The sequence below is a fragment of the Lynx canadensis genome, chromosome F2 (assembly GCF_007474595.2).
Source record: "Lynx canadensis isolate LIC74 chromosome F2, mLynCan4.pri.v2, whole genome shotgun sequence".
Taxonomy (NCBI): Eukaryota; Metazoa; Chordata; class Mammalia; order Carnivora; family Felidae; genus Lynx; species Lynx canadensis.
The window spans coordinates 74,629,047-74,649,807 of NC_044320.2; the positions used below are offsets into that span (position 1 = coordinate 74,629,047).

General features: G+C 46.0%; 1 protein-coding gene and 1 long non-coding RNA gene across 2 annotated transcripts in view; one reads left to right on the forward strand and one right to left on the reverse strand.

The window, feature by feature from the left end:
• The first annotated feature begins 2,933 nt into the window (after positions 1-2,933).
• PENK (proenkephalin) lies at positions 2,934-7,777 on the forward strand. Its single transcript, XM_030304453.1, has 3 exons — positions 2,934-2,997; positions 3,492-3,632; positions 6,804-7,777. The coding sequence occupies exons 1-3, from the start codon at positions 2,959-2,961 to the stop codon at positions 7,464-7,466; spliced, it is 843 nt and encodes a 280-aa protein (XP_030160313.1). The 5' UTR covers positions 2,934-2,958; the 3' UTR covers positions 7,467-7,777.
• A 5,969-nt stretch (positions 7,778-13,746) lies between these two features.
• LOC115506174 overlaps positions 13,747-20,761 on the reverse strand; it is a 72,000-nt gene continuing 64,985 nt past the window's right edge. The window contains exon 2 of the long non-coding RNA XR_004343183.1: positions 13,747-13,834. This is a non-coding gene — a long non-coding RNA (uncharacterized LOC115506174). The remainder of the gene's footprint in view (positions 13,835-20,761) is intronic.

The window sequence follows — 20,761 nt, forward strand, 5'->3', positions numbered from 1 at the left end:
ACCCTAGGATCAGAAGAAGGAGACATCTTGATCCTGACATGGAAATCAGAATTCTCTGGATTAAATGCCTTAAGAGAAGATTCCTTTCCCTTTGTTGAGTCTGGTTTCTAGAACAGTCTTTTCTCAGAAGGTAACTGCAATATCTATTAGTTCTTAAAAATATTTACTGGATCGTGAAAAGATGAATTCCTTGCAACCCACTGCCGTGAGTCAAATATAAAGAAATAAATACAAAATGCATGCCCTTCAGCCTCCAAGGGCAGATGGGGGGAAGGGACATTTATTTCTTTTTTTAAGTTTATTTGTTTTGAGAGAGAGAGAGAGAGAACAAGCAGAGTAGGGGCAGACAGAGAGGGAGAAAGAGAACCCTAAGTAGGCTCCACACTGTTAGCACAGAGCCCTGTGTGGGGCTCGAACCCACCAACTGTGAGATTAACCCCCCCACACACACACATCAAGAGTGGGATGCTTAACCGACTGAGCCACCCAGGTGCCCCTCTCTTTCCTGACATTTAAAAACCTGCAAGGAAAGATGCAGACTCACCGAGAGAAACTAACTCAGAGTAGACATTGATTGTTCCAACAGAAACAAACCAAACCTGAGGCCTCCCCAGAAAGGTATGGCAGAACCTGGTTTTGCCACTGTCTGGGCCAGTCCCTTGGATGTCACTTGGCCGCGCGGGTTTTTGTTTCCCCCATCTGTAAAGTGAGGGTTGGAATAAACCCTCCCCCAAACTCCTTTCACCCTTCAGTTTCTATACTTTTCCCAGATTCTAAGGAGCTTTTCCGTGTCTAGCCCCGTGTATCCTAAGGAAGCCACACGTGGTGCCGTCGTCCCACACACAGACGTCTCAGCCTCTTGCCCCCGATTGTGTTTTTACACTTCTTAGGCGATGCCAGGTGTTCCCCGGGCTCCGATTCGGCGGGGTTTCTCTCCTGTCGGGCAGGATTTGTTCGTGCGCTCCTTTTGCACGGACTACAAAGCCCAGGCCACTGGGGGAGACCTCAGGTACAGATGTCAGCTCTCCTCTCGGTCGGGGAGAGAGAGAGAGAAAGTAGCTGGAGACGATTCTATCAGCCCCCTGATGGCGAAGAGGCTGAAGGGCCCCAGAGGCATGTGATGCTTTTCCGGCAAGATGTCAATGCCGGCGTTCTGCGGCCGCACCCCGGGCGCTAGCATTTCCAGGTCCCCCGCCGCAGAGCTGCCCCTGCCCGGAGGGCAGGCCATGCACTGCTGCGGCGCTGCGGCTACCCGGGGTGAGGGTCCCGAGCGGGCCCGCGGAGCCCCCTTCCCTGCGCCCGCAAAGCTACGCAGGAGAGCGCTGCCCTCTAGCGACAAAACTGGGAGATGCGGCGCGGCCCGAGCCTCCGCGGAGCCCTGAGGCTGAGGGCACCTGCGAGGGCTGAGGTCGTGGCGGGTCCGTGTGGCTGGGAAAGACCGGAGGCTCTCTCTGTGTGTGAGACAGTCTGTGGCCTCCCTCTGGGCTCTGGAACAGTTTGTGGCCTCCCTCTAGGGCCAGGCCAGATGGATACGTGGCTGGATCAATAAACAATAGATGTATGATGGGTGGGTGACGGACAAACCAAAGGGAGGATGATGACAGGTGTCAGATCAGATGCGCATTTCTAGGGCTTGCTATAGGCCGGACACAAGGCTAAATCAATGCTTTCGCCCATTATTTCATTTGCGCCTCTCCGGAACCTTACGAACGGCACATTCCCTCTGGTTCCTATTCGCCAAACGAGGAAAGTGAGGCCTTACATAAGACACATAACTTGCTTCTTGGCAATGTTCCGCAGAACTAGAAAGTGGCGGAGTGAGAGCCTCAACCCGCAGCCCCAGACCCCGCCGCCGGCTCCTGGCCCTCTCCCTGAGCAGCGGAGGTGCGCCCCCAAGCCCCAGGCGCCCGGGGTACCGCGTCGCTCGTCTCTCCCTCGCCAGTCCTGGCACGCTAGCATCACACCCGCCCTGCACCCCCCCGTCACTCATCAAAACCCCCAGGACACCCTGGGCACAGCGCTAGAGGCAGCGTGTCCCCGACTGGGAAGCCTGGCTAGGGAGCTGGGTAAAGGCGGGTCCCCTCCCGCCGCTGCCGCGCGGCGTGTTGTCCCCAGAGGAACGCTGTTCCAGTCCACGTTTGGGCAAGGGTCCCACTAACGCGAAAGGGGAAAGCTGTCCGGGGATTTTTAAGATTCCCGATAAGTTTCCATCTTTCTGTACTTTAACCCTTCCCTGAGCGCCTCCGACGATGCGCCGGACGCGGTTAGACGCTGAGGCAGGGACCTGTGTGCATAAATGACATTCGGGACGGCCGTGCCGGGCACCCACCGCGACCACCCGGCGCCCCAGGGGGAGGCGGAGAAAGGGCAGGTTCACTCGCTCGGAGGGTCTCCAGCACGTTCCAGAAATCTAAGTCTGCCCACCTGCCCCTCCTGACGCCTCCCCCTCGGCTCTCTCCGTGGAGCCCGCACCCCCAGGGAGTGCGATTTCAGTGACCTCACCCGGGGGGGGGGGGACTTGATGTCATCCCACTCTCTCTCCACAAGCCCTGACTGCCTCGATGTGTCACCCAGCCGCGAGCTGAGCCACCCTGCGCCCCCCGCCCCCGCCCCCGGGCCCGCGTGCTGGGGCCGGGACGGACCCCTCCCACGAGGGCGTCGGCGCGGGACTGGCGTAGGGCCTGCGTCAGCTGCAGCCCGCCGGCGATTGGGGCGCGCTCGCCTCCTTGGCTTGGGGGCTAATTATAAAGTGACTCCAGCCGCCACCAGCCCCGGGACAGTCAGGCCAGGCGAGGCAGCCGCGCCGAGCCCTGCAGTCCAGCCCGCGGCCCCGCGGCGACGCCGAGGACCGCGACGGTGAGACCCGCGTCTGCCCGCGCCCCCGGCCGCTCGGCCCCGATCCCCGCCCGCCTCACACCTGCCTTGTTCTCTCCCATCTAGAGCAGCGCTTGGGACCCGATGTCGCCGACCAGCCTGCGCCATCCGAACGGCGTCAACGTGAGTGAACTTGTCCAAACCGCGCCTTCGCTGCGTGCGTTTGCGACCGTCCGCCCGCTCGGTTCGAATCGGCGTTTTCCTTCATGGCATGGGGCGCCCCAACTTTCTTCGGGTGCCTGTTTGTGACCCGGGTGAATGTCGTCTCCCCCCCCCACGCCCCACCCCGCCCCAAGGCTCCCGTTCTCTTGTATTTGGTCTTCGCAGGTGGTGTTCTCTCCAGAATCCCCCTTAGGCTGTGGGAGCCCAGAAAGAGAGCCCCGGGCACCCGCGGGCTCGGGGGGCCGGTGGCAGTGCCCACCTGGAGACCGCGGGGCCATCTGCCCCCTGGGCCTCCAAAAGCGGCGTCGGCCAGGCGGGAGGGGGGCCCAGGAAGGCGCATCCCCGGGAGCTCCGGCTCGACAGCCGCCGGCTGGGACTGTCCCGGAGACGGGTCCCTCCGAAGGTCGCGCTCTGCTCCGGGCGCGCTCCGAGTTCGCGTCCCTTTCTCCCTGCAGCCCATGGCGCGGTTCCTGACACTCTGCACTTGGCTGCTGGCGCTCGGCCCCGGGCTCCTGGCGACCGTGAGGGCGGAATGCAGCCAGGACTGCGCGACGTGCAGCTACCGCCTGGCGCGCCCCACCGACATCAACCCCTTGGTGAGTGAGTTACCGAGGCGGGCGGGCGGGAGGGCTGGGAGCCGAGCCGGTCCGCAGACAGGGCGCATCCCCCGGTCACACTCGGTCCCGCCGCCGCGGCGCCGATCTCCGCGGTGACGCAGGTGTCCGACCGTTCCCTGAACGCCTACCAAAGTCCCGCTCTAGCCTTCAGCTTCGGGACCCGCGACCCTCTAGGGACCGATAAAAGAGGCAGCGTCTCCCCACAAACCAAGTTCGTTTTACCCCTGGGGATGCAGGAGCCCCGGGATACGCGCCCTTCAGCATCTTGGAGAGCATTTGGTGGTCACCCCACCTGTCCCAAAGACGATGTTGGGTCACCCCAGTTACCAACATATCCCACGAAGGTCCCCTTGCACACAACCCATCCTCCCATCCTTCCTGCAAATAATGTCATTTTTCATTAGTGACATTTCGTTGTCTTTCTTTGGATTTCATTTCTCCAGCCCTTTCAACTTCAGGTCCCTCAAGCCCTTACCCTCACCTGTGGATAGGAGAGAGGAAAGGGTTGGGATCGGGAGGAAGGGAGAGGAAGGGGGGTGCAGTGGAAGGGGGAGAAACAGATCAGCACATCTTACAGGCAAGTGACCCCGGAATTCAACTTGTCTTCCCTTGAATGTACTTTTGTCATACCCACTAAGACAACAATTTAATTTGCTATGAAAAAGGCACAGGAAAGGTGTCCAAAGAGGTGACAACAATGCAAAGATAACTACAGGACAGAAGCTGGGGGGGAAGGGGAGGAGAGAAGCTGAGAACAAAGAACCCCCACTCATTCTAATCATAGTCCCTGTGCTGGTAAATCAGCCTTGGTGCTCTACTGAATCAGAATCTCTGAATTGGGGACCCAGGAAGCTTCATTTTAACTGGCTTCTCCAGGGATCCCTTTACACTGTCTTCTCAATTTGTTGAAATTCCGTGATGACTTAAAAGGCTCAGTAGAAAATAATGTATTAATCCAAAGAGTTAACTTCCCCATCTCAGCCTTTGAAGAAATGTTGTGATGTATAAAATAGGGATGAAAATTAAGGAAAGGATTCCAGAAAACCCAAAGTGTACGTTTCAGGTTAAACGTTGGCTTGTTTCAATTGAAGTACCTGGTCCCCTTCATTCAATATGCACAGGTACTTGCATGGCCTGAAAGAGAAGACACATAGTAGGGCTTTATATTTAAACTCTGATAAAATGTTGCATCTTGAATAGGGGCCACAATCCCCTTCATCTAGCCTTTGTCGTTCTGATTTGTTTGGCTGATGGGTCTTGCCTTGGCTGATTGGTTTGCCAACAACACGTAGGGTTGTTAGTTTCTCTGCGACAAAAGACTCTGTTAATGACTGTGTTGTTGGTATTAGGGCAGTTCTGGAATTTTAGCTCAGATGCAGAAGACCTATGAGAAATGAGGTTGCCTGACCAAAACTATGTAGAATCAACGTAACAAATATGGAGCCTCTACCACGTGAAAGTCACTTGTGTTTTGTTCGGTGATGGGTGCAAAGCTAAGCAGGCATGCCAGGGTTGTTGTCCAGATGCGTAGACATATATAGGAACTTATAAATTAACATCACTTCTTTTAGCATGAGTGTGTGTGTTTTGTTTTTGTTTTTGTTTTGTTTGTTTTCTGGTTGTCATCATTTCTTGTTGAAAGAATCTCAACATTAAAAAGCCTTTGGTGACAGTATACAAAATGTTCAATGGTAATTTTTGGCAAAGAGATCGTTGATATTTCATTTTCGAAAGGAAATGGTATTGACCCCTGAACAGCTTATGTTTTTAGTGGTGTTTTTGTTTCTTGCTCAGATGTCCAGAGTAACACAGGATCATTTTAATTGCATCATCTGGAGGGGTTTATAAAGCATCCCTTTACTTTTCTTAGACACAAAGTTTAATTATTAGGAGCTGGTTAAAGAACCCTAAGGAATTTTGTTGCACTAAGAAAATACTTTCTTGCATTGTGAAAGTAACATGTGTGTGTTTTATACAAATTAATATACCAATATATTTTAAATACCAAGACTGGGCCTGGTTTTACTAAATCAAGGGTCTGTAACCTGGGTTCCATTAGTAGACTTGAGGCAGCTATCAAAAGCCCTGAAACACCCAGAACTATTATATAGACTTTATAAATAGTCATGCAATATTACTTCTCTTTTTATTATGCCCAAGTGGTCTACTGGATAGAAGAGAATCTTAAGATTGTTAGAACACATAGTCTAAATCTTATGCTGATTAAAATTTAATTATTACATAACAAAAATAAGGAATTATATACAGATCACTTCTCATTCCCATTTTATCAAATAATATGATTTCCATTGGGAGGGGAAACTTTTCTGTACATTGGTAACTGTTAAGAAACATGAATAATGTGTGAATATTTGCATATGCATAGTTGCATATCAGACCTCATCATAAGAAAGATTCTGTTCAAGATGATTAAATCTGTTTTAATCAACCAAGGGGGCAAAAAACAAAACATGCAGCAACTCAATATGTCATCATCCAAGTAATTCATAGACTTACACTGAGTTTTAGAATGTCTTTCTTCTGCAACTTATTCTGAAATTGCTGTTTTTCTTTCAAGAATGAAAATGTTTGCAGGAATACTAAATGCCATTCCAGGTAGAATAGTAACACAAGAAAGTAAACAACCTAATATTATTAATATTGACCTTATCTGTAAGACAAGAAGATAAAAGGAATCTGGGGACGATATCCCTAATTAGGTAAAGAGAAGTTTCTCCCTTTTGGTTAGAAAAAGCTCGAACAAAATGAAATCAACAGTGGAAGGTTACTCAGTGAAATTAGATTGTGCAGGCAGCCAGTCGAGGTTAAAATTGGGTGGAAAAAAGTCTTTTACAATACTGAAATGGCGTGGTAGCTACAGTCTGTCCAAATTCAAAGACAAATTCTAATTTGACTCAGTTAATTACCCACAATGATTCCATTTCCCTTTGATGTGCCTGTTCAGAATATTGAAAAGCTGTAATGAGAAATTGGAAATCACGTTGTCATAGAAGAGTTTCCATAGGAAAGCACACTCCACACACACACACACACACACAGACACACACACACACACACACACAGAAAAACCGTTTACCTAATGAAACCAGAAAAGCCTCTTTGTATCACTAAATGGGATTCCTTTCCCAGGCTTGCACCCTGGAATGTGAAGGGAAACTGCCTTCTCTCAAGACCTGGGAAACCTGCAAGGAGCTCCTGAAGCTGACCCAGCTGGAGATTCCTCAAGATGGCACCAGCGCCCTCAGAGAGAGCAGCCCCGAGGAGAGCCACGCGCTAGCCAAAAAGTACGGGGGCTTCATGAAAAGGTATGGAGGCTTCATGAAGAAAATGGATGAGCTGTATCTGCAGGAGCCGGAAGAAGAGGCCCCCGCGGGGGAGATCCTGGCCAAGAGATACGGGGGCTTCATGAAGAAGGACGCCGAGGAGGAGGAGGACGCCCTGGCCAGTTCCTCGGACCTGCTGAAAGAGCTGCTGGGGCCTGGGGAGACCCGGGACGGCGGCCGCCACCGCGAGGGCGGTGATGACGAAGACGTGAGCAAGAGCTCCGGGGGCTTCGTGAGAGCCTGGAAGGGCAGCCCCCAACTGGAGCAAGAGGCCAAGATGCTGCAGAAGCGGTACGGGGGCTTCATGAGAAGAGTCGGTCGGCCCGAGTGGTGGATGGACTACCAGAAAAGGTACGGGGGCTTCCTCAAGCGCTTTGCCGACTCTCTGCCCTCCGACGAAGAAGGCGAAAGCTACTCCAAAGAAGTTCCCGACGTGGAGAAGAGATCCAGAGGATTTACGAGATTCTGACCCCCTTCCCGGCCGATGACCCCAGGCCCCAGCAGGCCTCCCTGTGTCCCCCGGTCAATCGTGTGTTATTATCGCGCACTGCTTGCATGGTACAGTGGCCTTTATTGTCTGGGTAACCAACTACACAACCTGCAAGCGCTCGCTTCGGGCGCCGTGTTCTCTCGACCGTGTTGATGCTCAGTATTGGTCTATTGCAGCTGTGTCGTGCTCATGCTTAAATGGTTGGTGTTCCTTCGTCCTTCACTCTTGACAAAAATACCAGTAAATGCTTACTTGTAAATAGGTACAATAAACCCATCACCCCGACTGCATGACATTCTTGTAAGTTTCTTCTTCCCCGAGGTTCTCATTCGCCTTCCGGTCTCCGCGGTAAATCCTAAAGTTGAACACACTGAGGCCATCTGCTTTTGACAGACTCACCACTGGCCTCCTCTATCCAACCGCTGACGCGGCCAAGCCATTTTTCGTTTCGTTCCTTACGTGGAAAATCTTGGATGAGTAAACACACGGGGCAAAATACAATGTATTTCCACTCTTCGTTTCTGGAAATCAGATACAGGAAGGAAAACCAAAACCTAATAAAGAAACTAGCTATGCCCTCATATATAAGGAAATCTTCACTGATATCCACATGTGTATGTCCGTTTTCTTCAGCAAAGTATTTTAGAAGTTAATAAGAAATGAAAGATAATTTGGTCCCATTTCACAAATGCAGATGAAGCCCTCTGGCTAAATAGTTGCACCAAGGTCACCCAGCAGTTGAAGGACACAAGTAGAATTAAGATCCCAAACTTCTTGCTCCCAGGCAGTAGACTTTGCCTTCCAGCTCCCTGTCCCTCACTCAGGTCACTACCAACAACTGGAAGAACTTGGGACTGTATCTTTCTCACTATTGTATACTCTGACACCACAACCCAGACTGCGTTCTCCAATATCTGACAAATGGACATACGAATGAGTAAAGGGATGACTGAAGGGATTTGGGGACCAGATCATTTGAAAAGGTATTACAGACGTTTGAGAAGGCAGATTATCCCACAAGAAGCTTATGGCCATTTCATATCAATTAAACCATTGGGGACAACATGCAACAACAAACGTGAGAACATACGTAACATTCCTTCCTTCTTTCTAGTTGAAACTACCTGTAGCTAAACTCCCATCCACTAAGTCCTTTCTCCAGGACCCTCACCCACTCTCTCCTTTGTGTTCCTCCCCCCAAATTCAGACTTTAGCAACTCAGAAAAGGAGAGAAAGAGTCTTTACCCTGCAGTCCACCACCTTGCAAGCCTGTGTGCTCCCTTCTGGAGAGGCAGCCCCGCTGTCCTGGGAGTTCTGTCCCGGAGTCCAGCGCTGCTGGGGTCCCTGGGACATCCCCTCGGCCATACACTATGAGAAGACTTCTGATCAGTGCAAGGGGTCCCAGGTCAACACCACTCTCAGAGCCACACTGCCGCCTATATTCCCGATCCCTGGCAAACTAACTTTTGCTTCCAGGTGAGAGCCCTCTCCCTTTCGAACTAGAAATGAAAGTAAGGTAAGTGTTTGGAGCAGATCAGGAAGAAGGGGATAGACAGAAGCTGGCCCTTGGAAACCAGTGACATGAGCAAAAAGGAGTGATGAGGTTATAACACATCAGAGATAATCAGGTCTCCGTTCAGCTTTAGACAATTGTTTCCCTGGGAAATGCCAACCCCACGTTGCCAGACTTTTCCAAAGAAAGCTGAAACCCAGATTGTCGTGGTAATAACCCAAGTTTTTAATTCTCTCCCCAAGAGCAAAGGATTCCCAAACCCTGGAAAGAGAAAGTCAGCCTACACCCTAGAAATGGCAACAGTAAAATGCCCTCCCCCCCACCCCCGCCTACCATGATAAGATCGTAACATAATCATTACCTTATAAGAATACAATGTGTGTAATACACATCTCATCCAATAGGGTTTGAGAAATAACACAATTTTCATTATCAAAGCAATACACTATTTTTTTTTTTTTTTCAAATCAAGCACAGTTCTTTATGTAGTAGCCCTTTCTTTTCTATTTTAGGGTAGCCGTGTAGATAGACCAGGCCAAAACCCTCGGGGTAGTCAACAGACCTGTCACCTCTTTTGCCACCTATCACCTTGCTATAGGTCCAGCAATGTCTGGGGTGGGACAATGTCACTCATTCCTATATGTCCTCCCCCGCCTCACGCCTGGGGGAAAATGTGGAACCCAGAAGATGCGCCCCAAATGTGCAGGGAGGGAGAGAACAGGGAAGAGGGACCGGGAAACGGGAAAAGAAGAAAGCGGAAAAGATGGCCAGCCACGAGGGCTCCTTCCGTCCGGCTGCCTTGTATAACTGCGTAAAAGGTCAGCTGAAGTCCAGCTTCGCAGCCGGTATCGCGGTCGTCCGGGAAATGGGGCTCGAGGGGTGCCGTACGGGTTCTTCCTGGGTCCCCACAGAGCTCCCGCGTGCCTGGCCTGCGGTCCGAAATCCATCATTAGAATTTTGCACCTTGAACTCTGAAAGGCTTTGATTTCCAAGAATGTCCTACTTCCAAGGAGCCTTTTTCCCTGAGTCAGCCTGGGGTGCCGTTTCAAACGCCGACAACCGGGCTGTGACTGAAGCCCTCAGCACAGGCATTCGGGGATCCATAAACACGGGAGGGACGAGGGTCACAACCAGCCTAGGGCGCGGGCTTCGGGGCAGGGGGGCTGGATGCGCCCGGAGCCCCAAGGGGCTGCTGAGCTGGGGGCCTGGGGAAAACCCGCGCGCCCTGGGTGCAGAGGCGCGCACTCCCTGCAGAGGGCGCCGCGGCTTCACCTGTACCTTCCCGAGCGCTCTCTCTGGGCCCCCTCACCTCCGTCCTGGCGCTCAGGCCACCCCAGTTCCGCCTCAGGCCTAGTCCTGGCCTGGGTTCCTTCCGAGAGTGAGAGTCGATAGCTCTGCGGACTCTGTGTAGAAACCCCGGCCAGGCTGCCCGGGGGGGCAAATCCCAGCTAGCCGTGGGGCCTGAAGCTCTTGCGGCCACACTGTCCTCATTAGGTGGTTGTCGTAACTTCCGGTGCTCGCAAGGGGCTGTTGGGCTTCGCCTGACCCGCAACGCCTCGTCCTGGGACGGTCGGGAATGAGGTGCCCCGTCACCCTGGGCCTCTCAGGGACCAGGCCTCTCCAGGCCTAGGTGCTCTCTCACCCCGGGGCCTCTCAGGGACCAGGCTTCTCCAGGCCTACGTGCTCTGGCTCCCGGGCCTCCCAGGGTTGAGATACTGTCCTTGAGCTTCTGGAAGTCTGGCCAGAGCCTAAGAACACCCAACCAGAGTGTTTTCTCTCCCGGGCTTCGTGTCTCCTGAGGCAGGAAGGATTGCAGAGCCCTTAATCATCTTCTTGGCTTTCTCAGTGTTCCCCTGCAAACGTGTAAAACCCGTGTAACGAGGAAGTTCTCCAAAAATAAAAGGCATGACGAATCTGAGCCTCCAGCCATGAAGGTTTCTTCTTAGAAGATGGAAAGGGGCATACAGCTTTGAATGCCTTGAGACTCGACCACGGTGAATATCTGTGGGCTTTGTTTCTGGAGGGGTGCTTAAGCACCCCCACGGGAACCAATTCATCCATTCAACTAATAATAAAGCCAGCTATATGAATGTGATGGAAGGGCATTCCAGACTGCACCAAAAGTGGCTGCAGTGCCCCCACCTGGGAGGAGGAACAAGACTTAGGAGGTGTTCAGGCTTGGGGTGTTGACACGACCAGAAATAATTCAAGGTTGAGAGCAGGTGAGCGGCAAGGTAAGCTGACGTGTTTCAACCTCCCTGTTGGCCTCAAGTTTCCTCCCTCCTGAGGGAAAAATGTGCCAGTTACCTCAGTCATATCTGTCACCCGTATCTGTCGTCATTTTGCAGCCTTCAAAGTATCCCGGTTTAGCTGGGGGTGGGGAGAAAAAGTTATATAAACTTTCAGGTTTGGTGATAAACATGCAATGAAGAGATATTCTTAATCACTTCCTACACCAAACACCTGAACTTGCAACTCACCCATTGCTTCGAAAGTGGAAAACACGTCAGGCTCTGGGCTGATGGCTCAGAGCCTGGAGCCTGTTTCCGATTCTGTGTCTCCCTCTCTCTCTGCCCCTCCCCCGTTCATGCTCTGTCTCTCTCTGTCCCAAAAATAAATAAACGTTGAAAAAAAAAATTTAAAAAAAAGAAAGTGGAAAACAAAAACAAAAACAAACCGTGCTATTATTGACCAGGAATGCTTGTCTCAGCAGAGAAGGGAGCTTGGCAATCATGTAAATATACCCATCCATGTCACGTGCTGATACTTTTTCTGTTCGCGTTTTTTTTTTTTTTTAAATCAAGTATAACATGTCTGCAGAGAAGTCCGCAGGTCACAAGTGCACATCTCACTGAATTGCTGGAAAGGAAACATACCCATGAACCAGCATTCAGGTCAAGAAATAGAACATCCTCAGCACCCACTCCCTTGCCCTCCAAATAAATAGCTCTTTCCTTTTCCGCAAACGTAACTATCCTCATGACTTCTATAACCATAAAGTAACTTGCTTATTTTTAGAGTTTTCTATAAAAAGAAAACAGGTTTTGTTCTCTGTAACAATGTGGTTCAACATTACGTTTATGAGAATTTTCCATGCTGTTGCAGACAGCTGTGGTCTATTATTTTTATTGCCATATAGTATTCCATTGTATGGAAATGCTGCAAGGTCCATTCTACTACTGATGGAAGCTTGGGCTGTTTCCAGTTTGGGGCTTTTGGGGATACTGTGGCTATAAGCATTCTGTGTCTCTCATAACTTGTAACACATGTGTAACATTGTAACACATTGTCTTGGGCATATCACTAGGGGTAGATTTGCCGGATCGTAGGGTATGATATGTTCAATTACAGTTTATGCCAAGCAGATTTTTTAAATGTATTTTTTTAAGTTTTTTAAAAATTTATTTTGAGAGAGAAAGAGTGCAAGCGAGGAAGGGACAAAGAGAGAGAGAAAGAATCCCAAGCAGGCTCCTATGCGGGGTTCCATCTCATGAACTATGAGATCATGACCTGAGCCAAATTCAAGAGTCGGATGATTAACCAACTGAGGCACCCAGGCGCCTTATAATGCCAGGCAACTTTTAAAGAGTTTGTGCTAATTTGGGCTCCTGGCCACAGTTTGTATTCTACCAATACTTCATATCATGAGCCTTATTTAATTTTTGCCATTCTGTTTTAATTTACATTTCTTTAGTTGCTGGTGAGATCGTCATTTTTTTTAACTTGTTTTATTTTATTTTTTTTTAATTTACACCCAAATTAGTTAGCATATAATGCAATGATGATTTCAGGAGTAGATTCCTTAGTGTCCCTTCCCCATTTAGCCCATCCACCCTCCCACAACCCCTCCCGTAACCCTCAGTTTGTTCTCCATACTTATGAGACTCTTCTGTTTTGTCCCCCTCCCTGTTTTTATATTATTTTAGCCTTCCTTCCCTTATGTTCATCTGTTTTGTCTCTTAAAGTCCTCCTATGAGTGAAGTCATATGATATTTGTCTTTCTCTGACTAATTTCGCTTAACATAATACCCTCCAGTTCCATCCACGTCGTTGCAAATGGCAAAATTTCATTCTTTTCAATTGTCCAGTAATACTCCATTGTATATATACACCACATCTTCTTTATCCATTCATCTGCCGATGGGCATTTGGGCTGTTTCCATACTTTGGCTATTGTTGATAGTTCAAGCATCATTTTATAGGCTTATTGACCATTTGGGTATCCTTAGTTACTCTTTTGCTTCTCAAATGTATTTTTCAAGTTACACATCTGAACTATTTTCTGCTCTGTGCTGAATGGTCTAAAAACCATGAAATAAATGAATGAGTTTTTTAAATGATAAAATAGTCTCAAGAGTCATTTTTATCTCCCTTTTATAACATGTATAAGCCTGTCTATGACACTGGTGGCCGGCTGACTCAATGGCATTGCTAGCAAATACTGGATATGCTTTATGTTGTTCCCGCCATGTTGTTTTACATTTAGAACATTCAGGTAGGATGTTCGGTCAAGCAGCCTTATCCCAACTGGTTGTCTTTTAGTGTGCTGGGTCTCCCTGTAGGCTCCCTGGGATCAGTATAACTGGCAGGGGACAAGACCATCCTCAGCCAGAGAAGAGGGACAGACCATTTTTAGTGGGATTCACAGGCTTTACTGATGGGGTTGTTTCAAGGCACCACTTCATCCCAGACCTTGAAGACAGGCACCATCTTCCTTTGGCCACCGGGCATCTGCTTCTTCTCTCTCTCTCTCTCTCTCTCTCTCTCTCTCTCTCTCTCCGTTCCATGGGCCTCCGCCTGCCGCCACCATGCCTGCCCTCATTTTAAAGCCAATCTAGAAAAGAAATGGGAAAGCTGGGGAGTTGCAGACATGAACTGGAAGAACCAACCTTCTAGAATTCTTCCTTCAAGTTGTCAGTTGAGTAGAAGGCTAGATCTTCTAGGGATAGTAAAGGGGGGCTAAGAAAAGAGGAGGGGCCATGAGGAGGTCACACAGCTTGAAATCAACACTGAGGTGATGGGACATTGAGCTCTTGTTAAAGACTTGGCTGGCAGGGCAGGAGCTTAGGTGAATTGGGAGTGGGCAGACCTTACATGGCCAGCCCCTTCTTCCCTTTTCAATGCTTATGTTATTCACTGCACAAATATTTATGGAGCATGTGCTACAGGCCATGCGTGATTCTAGGTCCTGGGGCTACAGAAAACAAAATTCCACCCAAGTCTGTGCATTCTCAAACTTATGGTCTAATGTGTAGAGTGAAACACTAAACACCAAAGAAGGTAATTCCAGACAGTTTTAAGTGCCATACTTGTCCTTCATAAGAAAATTCAAACAAATGCCAAACTATACTGTGTTAAAGTTAAATTTGTCTGTCATCTCCCATGACTTCCACAGAAGTAACCACCACTAAAAGTTTGGTGTTTATCCTAAATATATATATTTTTTTCATAATGATGACATACATGCTTACGTGGACACGTACAGTTTTATTGTTGTCAACATGAATAAAATAATTCTGTACATTTTATCCTGCCACCTTTTTTTTTTTTTTTCACTAATGTATCTTGGCAATATCTCGACATCAGCATGTAAGTCTGCCTGATACTCTTCAACTACTGCATGGTTACTGTGTAACATGGATGCTTTGCTTTTTTTTTTTTTTTTTAATGTTTTAATTTATTCTTGAGAGAGCATAAGCGAGGGAGGGACTGCAGCGAGCCCGATTGGGCCTTGAACTCACAAACCGCGAGATCATGAGCCGAAGTCAGACGCTTAACCAACTGAGCCACCCAGGTGCCCCCCTGCTTTGCTTTTTTTTTTAAAACCAACTCCACTGGCCATTTTTTTTATATTACCAACAATGCTGCAGTAAGCATCCTCATAAATATATATGTACAACATACCCTATCCTATATAAAAAGCGTGTGTGCGTGCGCGTGTAGCAGTAGCAGTAAGAGGAGTAGTAGTTGTCAAGCAAAGTACCGCGCAACCCGAGCGGAAGACTAAACACTTCTGCGCATGGCATCTTGGTATCAGAGTCACCAAGGAAAACACAATGCAATTAAGCATTGGGGTGACAGATGTTTTACTCACATAGAGAAGAGACAGGGCCAGATGAGCTTCAATAGTGGGCGTCGGTCCCCCGATGACCAGCAGGTCTCATCCATGGCCAACATAGAGCAATTGGCCTACCTGCTTTCCTCTCCTGTGGCAGTGGATGGAACCCTGTCCCCTCCCTGCAGAGGACAGATGTGGCCGTGGGGTTGGCCAGGTGTCATGTCACACACACCAACTTTGAGATAGAGGAGCACTCACTGAGCAGGAAATAAGGGGAGATAGTCCCACACGAGGTGATAAACCTCCAACGGGCGGTGTGGCTTCAGGCTCAAGGCTCTTTCTTACGCAGACCACTAGTGAGTCTGCCTTTCCCGCCAATCCAGTACATTCCGACTATTCCGGAATTACTCAAACGACATGTATATTTCATAGTTTATGGTTATTGACACATAACTTCCAAAAATACCATACCAATTGGTATCCCCATTTACAATATACATGTGCCCCTTTATCTGTTTGGTTGTTTGTCTTTTTCTTAACTGATTTATAGGTAATTTTTTGGCAGATTATATTAAATAATCCTTTTTCTATACATATGGAATTATGTAACTAAGAAGTGCAAGCTTTTCATCATGTGTATCGTAAGTTGTAAATGTAATGCCTCGAAGTACAAGTCTCTTGGAAAAGCTTTGGAATTTAACTTTCTCACAACTCTAGGAATCACACAATTGTGTTCTCCATGAGACATAACTCCAAGGAAGAATCAAGTCTGTCTCCTGATGGTAGACTTTAATGTGAAATCACTTTGTAAAATAAGGCACGAAACAATGTGGAAGCATTTTAGAGTTGGGATACATCACACGGAAACTCCTTTGAGCACAATAATCTCACAAAATGAGCTGAAGGAGGAAATGGGTTGATATGATGGAGTCTCTACAGCCTGACATTCACCTTGAAGCAGCTTAAGGAGATTGGCCTGGCTGAGCACCTTCTGTACCTGAAAATCTTCAAATGAAATCAAAACTAAATTTTATATGACTGGATCCTTGCTACACAGGGTCTAAGAAGATATGCTAGAAAAAAAATAACTTTTATAGAATTGTATCAGAATTTAAAAGCCACTAAAACAAAACATTTCACTTTAGGTCAATCAAGCATTATGAATCAATTGCACTAGAAAATCGATGGCTGATTTATCCTGTTACCAATGACTTCCAAGAGTCCCCTTCTTCACTTCTCCCTGCTCAGGGTCCCCAGGCTAGTCAGGGTCTTTCCTTATAGCTCTCACAAAACACTCTTTTTGATTGTTTGATTGCTTGGTTTATTTTTCCCTTCACGGCACATGTTTCATTTTATAACTATTAATTTGTGTGACTGAATTCTGTCTCAACAAGTGGGAAAGTGGAAACTGTCTCTGTTTTGTTTGCCATTGGAATTCAATAAAACAGCACTGTGAGTCCATACTCCTGTCTAAACTCACAGCAAATATGTGTAAATTGTTTTAGTTTAAAAGACATAGCTATGCTCAGAAAAAGATGAACCTACAGGTAGTTTAGGCAAAATATAAACAAACTATGCTAAGCGGGAGTGAAAATGGTAGGTTCCCAGGTTCTGAGCCTTGAGTGTGGTGGGGGCAGCCTCCTATTTGACTTTTTCATAATAACTGGGACCAAATGGCAATGTATGAGAGCCAGGTCGATTGCCAAGGACCTCAGATGAGGGCAGGTCTTGCCTGTCAATTGAAAAAGGCTAAAAAAAGTCAAAAGTGTTAACCAGGACTCTGACTTCCTGGGGTGACAGAAGTAGATACAGTTAAAGAACCAGTATCTGGGCAAAGCCCTCTGCCAGCTTAGCTACTAAGTTGGCAATATGATTAACTTCATTATGGGGAAATGTCCCCAAACCTCCCATGTAAATTCTATTTCTGAACCCAAACTGGTAAATAAGTAAGAATGGGGAAAGAGAGAGAGAGAGAAACAATCCCACTTGCTATGAGTAGCACGATAAGATTCTAAAATATGTAAAGAAAATAACTTTAAGAAAGCCAACAAATACAACAACTTCACTCGTGATGAAATGCAAGTATTAAGACCATCTGAAAAGAAAGTTTAAAACAGGTATTTTGAGATTTTCAAAGAAATAAAAGCAGGAAGGCCATCCATAAAAAGGAGATCAAGAAATTATGAAATTAAAATGTGTTAGCAATAAATGAGCATATTGGGGAAAAAAAATAATTATACAGGACAAATTCTAGATTAGACACAGTTCACGACTGTATCAGCCAATAGAAAGTTAATAATGAGGAAATCAGCCACAATAAAACAAAAATGTTTTTAAAAATTTTTTAACATTTATTTATTTTTGAGAGAAAGAGAGAGAGACACACAGTGTGAGTGGGGGAGGGGCAGAGAGTGAGAGAGACACAGACTCTGAAGCAGGCTCCAGGGTCTGAGCTGTCAACACAGAGCCTGACACAGGGCTCGAACTCATGAACCATGAGATCATGACCTGAGCCAAAGTCGGCCACTTAACCAACTGAGCCACCCAGGTGCCCCAACAAAGATGTTTTTTAACTGAAACAGTATTTAAGTGACAAGAATAAAGAGCTTCAATAAATATATTTTAGAAGTTCCAAAAACTTAGACTATGAAGAATGACAGAGAAAAAACTAGTAACCCTTCACATCTACTAGATTGGCTACCATAAAAAAAGATGGCCAATAACAAGTGTTCTCAAGGATATGGAAAAGCTGGGACCCTTGTACATTGGGGGAAAACAGTTTAAAAGTTGAACATATAGCTGCCACGTGGCCCAGCATTTCCACCGCTAAGTATATATACAAAAGAATGGAAAACACGTCTGTACAAAAACTTGTACACAAATGTTCATAGCGACACTATTCGTAATAGTGAAAAAGTAGAAACAACCCAAACACTCATCAGCTGATAAAAGGACAAATAAAATGTGGCACATCCATACAATAGAATATTATTCAACCACAAAAAGGGATGAAATACAGATCCATGTTGCAATATGGATGACCTTGCAAACATTAGGCAAAGTGAAAGAAGCAAGACACTGAAGGTCACATATTGTATAATTCCATTTGTATTAAATATCCAGAATCCATAGAGGCAGAAAGTACATTAGTGTTTGCTAGGGGCTGGGGGAGACACCAGGTAAATGGGGACTGACTGCTAATGGTTCTGAGGTTTCTTCCAGAGGTAATAAAAGTATTCTGGAATTATACAGAGGTGATGGTTGCACAATTTGACCATATATTAAGAACAACTGAATTGTACACTTTTAAAAAGTGAATTTTATAGTGTGTCAGTTATATCTCAATAAAGGTGTTCTTTAAAAATAAAAAGGTTGCAAATTTCCTGGGATTGAAGAAAGGCTTTGATCCAAAGATAAAAAACATGAAGAGGGTGCCAAGCAGGATACATAAAAGTAAATCCACATTTAGCTACATGACAGTGAAATTTAAAACATCACCAGTAAAGAGAAATCTAAGAAACCACCAAAGATAAAAGACAAGTTACTTACAAAGGAGTAACAGACAGATCGAAGGTTTTAAACTGACATAACACACACTAGAATACATTTTAAAATACAGTAAAATCTTGGTTTGTGAGCATAATTCATTCCAGAAATTACATGCTTGTAGTCCAAAGCACTTGTGCATCAAAGCAAATTTCAAGAGCCATTGGCTCAGTTGTGATCATGTGACATCCGGCATCACGTACTACTCGTATGGCAAGACATCACTTGTTTGTCAAGTTAAAATTGATTAGAAATGTTTCTTCATCTTGCAAACACTCGCAGAACAGGTTACTCGCAATCCAAGGTTTTACTGTCTCTTTTAAAAACTAAGGACAGTCGGGGGAGAGTTGGAGATATTCAAGCCAAGATCCTATATTTCATTACATTAGTATTTAAGACTGTAACATTAAGACATTTGGAATAGTACAAATATTAGGAACATTTATAATTCTTTCTGAAAGATATACTAAAGGATATACTTCAGCAAGAAGAATAACAAATAGAGAAAGAAAAGGTAAAAAGAAATAATATTAAGACTCTTAGAACTTATCTCTTTATTGCTCTTAAAATGTAATATTAGTTAGCATTGACTATTTCAAAAAATAAATTTTGTGTGTTTAAAGCAAAATGAAAATTCCAGATAAAAATAATGAGGAAGAAAAGAGGCAGAAAATTCAGTGGGTAAATAGGGATAGAATCAAAACTGTTTTCAAAAATAGCAAGAGAGGAAAACAAGCTAGTCAGTTTTTTTATAGGGCTAGTAAAAGTTATAACAGCATTCTTGTTGTGTAATTAATATACTGTAAACTGTACCTATTTAAAGTAGAAATTCTTTAAATTTTTTTTTTCAACGTTTATTTATTTTTGGGACAGAGAGAGACAGAGCATGAACGGGGGAGGGGCAGAGAGAGAGGGAGACACAGAATCGGAAACAGGCTCCAGGCTCTGAGCCATCAGCCCAGAGCCCGACGCGGGGCTCGAACTCACGGACCGCGAGATCGTGACCTGGCTGAAGTCGGACGCTTAACCGACTGCGCCACCCAGGCGCCCCTAAAGTAGAAATTCTTATGAGTTTGAAATATGTATACAAATGCAAAACTATCATCACAATCAAAATAGTAAACTTAATCTTGCCCTTGAAAAGTCTTTCAAGTGCCACTTCACAATTCATCCTTTCCTTTCCAAGTGTCTCTGCCTACCCACCATCTGTTTCTGGACATTAGTTTGCATTTTTTAGAATTTTATGTAAGTAGGGTAATATAGAATATATCTCATATAGTGTATTTGGGGTAGCTCCTTTCACTCAGCGTAGTTGCTCTGAGATTCATCCATGGTGTCACATACATCAACAGTTCATTCTTTTTTATTCCTTTTATGGATAGGCCACAATTTGCTTCTCCATTCACCTGTTGATTTTTTTGCTCTTACCAATTTGAGGCTATTGTAAATAAAGCTATCATGGACATTCATGTATAAGTCTTCGTATGGACATTTGCTTTCATTTCTCTTAGATAAATACCTAGAAGAAGAATGACTGGGTGGCATGGAAGATGTGTTTTAACGTTTTAGCAAAGATAAAACATTTCTGCAAGCTCTCTTCCAAAGTGCTGGTATCATTTTCCATCTTCTCGTTCTACTAGCTTTTTTTTTGCAGATTTCTTTGGATTTTCTACATGAACAGTGAGGACATCTGTAAATAACGATATTTTGGGCTCTTCCTTTCAAATCTGTATGCATGTTATTTCATTTTCCTGCTTTATTGCATTAGCCAGAACCTACAAGAAATGGTAATAGCAGACATCCTTATTTTGACTTATATCTTAGAGGGAAAGGATTTAGTCATTCAGCATTAAATACAATGTTAGCTATTAGGTTTTTCATAGTTGTATTTTATCATATTGAGGTTTCCTTGTAGTCCTAATTTGCTGAGAGTTTCTAAGAGGGATAGATGTTTTATTTTGTCAAAATAATTTACATTCTCTTCAAAATACTGTTTTATCTGTAATGTTGATGTCCTATTTTCTTTTTACTCAGTTCAAAATTCTTTCTAATTTCCTTTTTTGGCTTTTTCTTTGACTCACTTTTTTTAGAGGTGTGTTATCTAGTTTCTAGATACTTGGGGATTTTTCAGGTACCATTTTGTTACTGACTGCTAAT

Coding starts and splice junctions, on each gene's coding strand:
- PENK (XM_030304453.1), top strand. CDS start 2,959: ATGTCGCCGACCAGCCTGCGCCATCCGAACGGCGTCAAC. Junction 2,998..3,491: donor GCCATCCGAACGGCGTCAAC/GTGAGTGAACTT, acceptor TTCTCCCTGCAG/CCCATGGCGCGGTTCCTGAC. Junction 3,633..6,803: donor CCACCGACATCAACCCCTTG/GTGAGTGAGTTA, acceptor TTCCTTTCCCAG/GCTTGCACCCTGGAATGTGA.